A 4,299-nucleotide genomic window follows, 5' to 3' on the forward strand; every position below is an offset into this window, starting at 1 on the left:
GCGGCGACGAATCTAGCGCCACTAGCCCCAGGTGAACGTGGCCTGTCTTCCTTGCTCCTCCTCTTTCACCTGTGCAGCCTTACCCGCTGATTTCATGTGCCACAGGTTTCTGTTAGTTAGGTTTAGGAAAAACTAATTCTTAAATATCTTTATAATGCAACAGTCATGTTCTTAATAGCATATTTCTTCAAATGAGTCCCTGCTCAAGTGCTCAATGACCAGACGGACCATCCAGTGTTGTGGATTAGAGTGGTGTACTTAACTGAGCCATACAAATTTGCATTAAATAAGTTTACATGAAGTTGGGTTCTATGATATGATTTTTCATTATAAATTTGTTTCAATATTATATACACTATTATTGTCCAAAAGCAGCAGATGGAGCGATGATCCTCGAGATTGTATGGTCAAATTGAGTCGTGCTTCAACTAATCCTTTTTTTATCTCGTGCTTCAACTAATCCTGATATCAGACAAATGGTATGCCTTGATCTATGCCACATTGGTTGTATAGTATTACTGATTTTCCATATTTGTGATGTGTGTGCTTTTTTCTATTTCTTGCAGTTTGACTTATTGGTATGTATCATGCAATGAGTGGGTTTGGCAGTGTCACTTACTTATAAGAGTGCAGTAATAGTTGTGGTCATGAATCCCAATTTGAGGGTATGCATGTTGAGGTTATATCTCTGCGGACTGTGGCTTACCCAGTGTTTCTTTCTGAAGGGTCTTGGTTCAGCAATCGTTATTTTTTGGTCCATAGGAGCTGTTGCATGTTGGCCTTGCTTTCAGCAATCGTAATTTTTCCTGTGGATTTGCATCTGATTGCCCTGCATATTTCCATGAGTAGGCTACAGAAAGTGCAAGGGGATTGCTGGAGCGTCCAGGATAATTGGTGTTGATCTGAACCCAAAAAGACTGAGTATGTTCAGGTACGCCGTCTTTGTCATTATAGTCTGACACTGCCTGCAATTCTGAAATTATTTTTCCTGGGTTCAATCTGCTATAGTACAGGAATTTGTAAACCTCATTTGCCTTCCTGATTATTTAGTGGATGTGTTTTTTTCCCAGTATAATATGGAAATCACTATGCTAATACACTTGGTAAACTGCGCTGTTATGATCTATCCTTTTCCTTCAGCTCAGTCCAGGGACGTATTTGGTTTCCCTTCTGTTTTTTTTGTTCTCATTGCCATTGTGATTCGCCCGTTTATACATGGAATTATTCAGTTCAAGGGACATGGTTGCTTCAATCCTCGCCTCATTCCGGTTTACATAAAGCCTTAACTATACCTATAGTAATATATGTAATTTTGTCTTCTCATATTATGTGCACTTCCTGATTCATTAGACCTCCACCTGGTTACTTATGCATGGTTGTCTCAGTGACCATAGAAATTTATACATTATTTTGCCTTATGCAGGTGGCAGGTGTTTCATTGCCAGCGAGTAGGGGCAAGGCAGCCGGGCCAATGGCGTGAGCGGCGCTAAACTTTCAAAGGTAAATAAGAAAAAAAACTTGGTCCTAGCATTAAATTTCCAGTGTGTACCTTCATGACGACTCAGCAACAGGCTTACCATGACAATTGTGTTGCCTTTGGGTCGATGCAAGTGCCAACTGTCTGATTGCAGCAAGTAGGGACAAGGTAGGCAGGGCAATGGACCAAGCGGTACTGCCTGCAGTGATCTGTAGAGTAGTAAAGCAGTGGGCTTCCTAGCAAGGTAATTTATTACTTGGTACCACTGCAAAATGAGAGTATTTCTATTTTTTTTGTTTAGATTTCTGAACTGAAGCTATGCATCCTTCTATGATTCGTACTCTATACCTACTACACTGAGTATAGCTTTGCTATCTGAAATGTGACTTTCCTTTTACCTAATATGAACTTTGCCGCTGCAATCTGGAGTATAGCTTTGCAACCTGTAAGATAACTTTGCAATATGGATATTTATATTCTGTTTCCCCTTGCGATAAACTGAATTCATATTTCTTCTGCGGTAAAATGAAATTCATTGTACCTCGTCAGTGCTAAATGGTACCATGTACACTCTCTAGAAGTTGTAGTTAGGTAAATAGTTTGAAAACTACAGTTACAGTTCAGTAATCCAATTGCTGGTGATCATAGTTTAAGGCACATACATTTTCATGGTTAAATCAAATTTGCCTAAACATTTGATCTCATTGTATTTTTTAACCATGGCAATAGTTTCAGTTTGGAATGCAGGTACGCTCTAAACTCCATAAGATAAACTAGGAGTTAGCGGAGTCACGAGAAATCAACGTTCATCTGCTAGGTTGGCTTAAACTTCACTGAAAAGGTTGGCTTTCTGCTCCTAGGGCACTGATATGTTTACTGTTATTTTTGCTACTTTTCCATTTGTGCATTTGGGCTGCACAGAGAGATCTGCTTTTGCTACCACCAGCTTCTGTTGTTCGGCAGAGATTAATAGTCTGGGTGGCTCCAATGGCCGCCTATGTTTGAGCTTCCTATGGATCCAACTTCTATCTTTGTTTTCTCCTTAGGTATGCGTTTTGGTTCCGTCCTCCTAGTCCATCTGCTTCGGTGGGTGAATTTCTTTGCCAACGATAAGAAGCAAAAGCATTGCCTCAAAATTTACATGCCATATGAATTTTGATGTAATGCAACCCGCATATTTCCTAATTGACTACTTCAAATAGGTGACGAAAAATCAAACATTCTCTAAATGATCTTCTGTTAGGATTGTCTTCTCATCTCTGCCAACAAACATAACAAGAAAAATCATTGCCTCAGGATTTACATGTCATATATTTCCTGATTAACAATTTCAAATATTGTCATACGGATCTAAAATCACATATATGTTTGATTCTAGCGAATCTGAAACTGAAATTGACATTGCTGTATTTCCCTCAAACTACCCCATTATTGCCTATAAAAAATCAAACCAACAATTATGCAATTATAGGGCCGATGATATAATCCCACATTCTCTTGATTATTTATTTGATTGGACAGTTTCTAATTTCTCTAATTGAAGATGTTAAGAAGTTTTGCCAGTTCAAACTATGCCTATTTAACTATTGTGCAGTACATACCCCTTCCTGCTGCCCCACCACTATGGTCAATGAAGCAGCTGTGTTGTTTCGCATCATTTCTGCGAAATGGAAAGGGTTACATTGCACGTCAGAGACCTTGATCATCGCCTTACAATCTCAAGCCTGTGCATATAACGACTCATCAGAAAAAAACGGCGCCCTTTGTAAAATTTTCCAAAAAAAAAATATTCAGTGTCTGTAGATTATGTCATGACTGACCAGTTCTATGCCAAATGATTCTACGCATATGTTGACACATCGTCTCTTATATACTATACTGAATCTTTATCTATGTATTTGGATACCACTTTTATCTGATCTTCAGACCATGAACCAAACATATATTTTTCCCCTATATAACAGCCATACTTTGTTCACCCACGCGCGCGATGGCGCGTGCTTTGTACTATGCATATATGTGTTCTGTTACCATCTTTTTATTCTATATAGATGTTCTGGGTACCATTGCTTCGATTGACAACCCCAAGACTGTGCCTCTCAAGGACAAAGAGTGGCTACAATTAGAGAGGAGATGATAAAAAAATCTAAGGTACGCTGTCCTAAACATACTCTGTGCCTGTTACTGGATTTACATGTGCTGTACATTCTCGTCTGAATTCACCGGCTTCGTCAGACTAACAACATTGCGTTGCTGATGTCTGATGCCTCTTCATCATCTAGAAGTTGCTGGTCTGGCCAGTGTCCCGAAGCATCTAAAAATTCCAGGCAAATTGTGAATGTGAAGGTACATTTTTGCTGCAGGTCATCTCTTGGTTCTCCGACAAAAGTGTAAATCATAATTGTAAATGTTCAAAATTGTCAAAACAAAAGCTTTAGGTCTGCCTGGTGTAGCACTAACCCATTTAATAATGTCCGTTCCTGTTGCTGAAATCCATGGCCATCTACAGCTTTGTTAGCCTATATTTAGATGTCTTGCGGGCTAGAATAAGGTAGCTCATTGCTAAATTCTAGAGCTAAATATTAATTGTTAAATCCTAAAGTTAAATAATTGTATATCGTGTGCATGGCCATGTAGCCCAGTGCCTCGTAGATACTTTCCATGGACATATGGTATTTCATTAGAAATAGGTTAACAAGATGCTACCTGTAGCATTCAAATCCTCAAGCCTTACGTTTGAGCCAGCTATGTTGGAGTCCGAAAAAAAATATGTTTTTGTGTTTGAGCAGTTTTCCACGTTCCAGGACTCCATGATTTGCAAA

At 39.1% G+C, this 4,299-nt stretch overlaps 1 protein-coding gene across 1 annotated transcript in view; it reads right to left on the reverse strand.

The window, feature by feature from the left end:
• The window catches only part of LOC136499635 (uncharacterized), a 13,020-nt gene extending 9,885 nt beyond the window's left edge, over window positions 1–3,135 (reverse strand). Inside the window, exon 1 of the mRNA XM_066495220.1 lies at window positions 3,079–3,135. Within this exon, the coding sequence (XP_066351317.1) occupies window positions 3,079–3,135 (57 nt within the window). The remainder of the gene's footprint in view (window positions 1–3,078) is intronic.
• Between the last annotated feature and the right edge of the window lie 1,164 nt (window positions 3,136–4,299).

Source organism: Miscanthus floridulus, chromosome 13 (genome assembly GCF_019320115.1).
Source record: "Miscanthus floridulus cultivar M001 chromosome 13, ASM1932011v1, whole genome shotgun sequence".
Lineage (NCBI taxonomy): Eukaryota > Viridiplantae > Streptophyta > Magnoliopsida > Poales > Poaceae > Miscanthus > Miscanthus floridulus.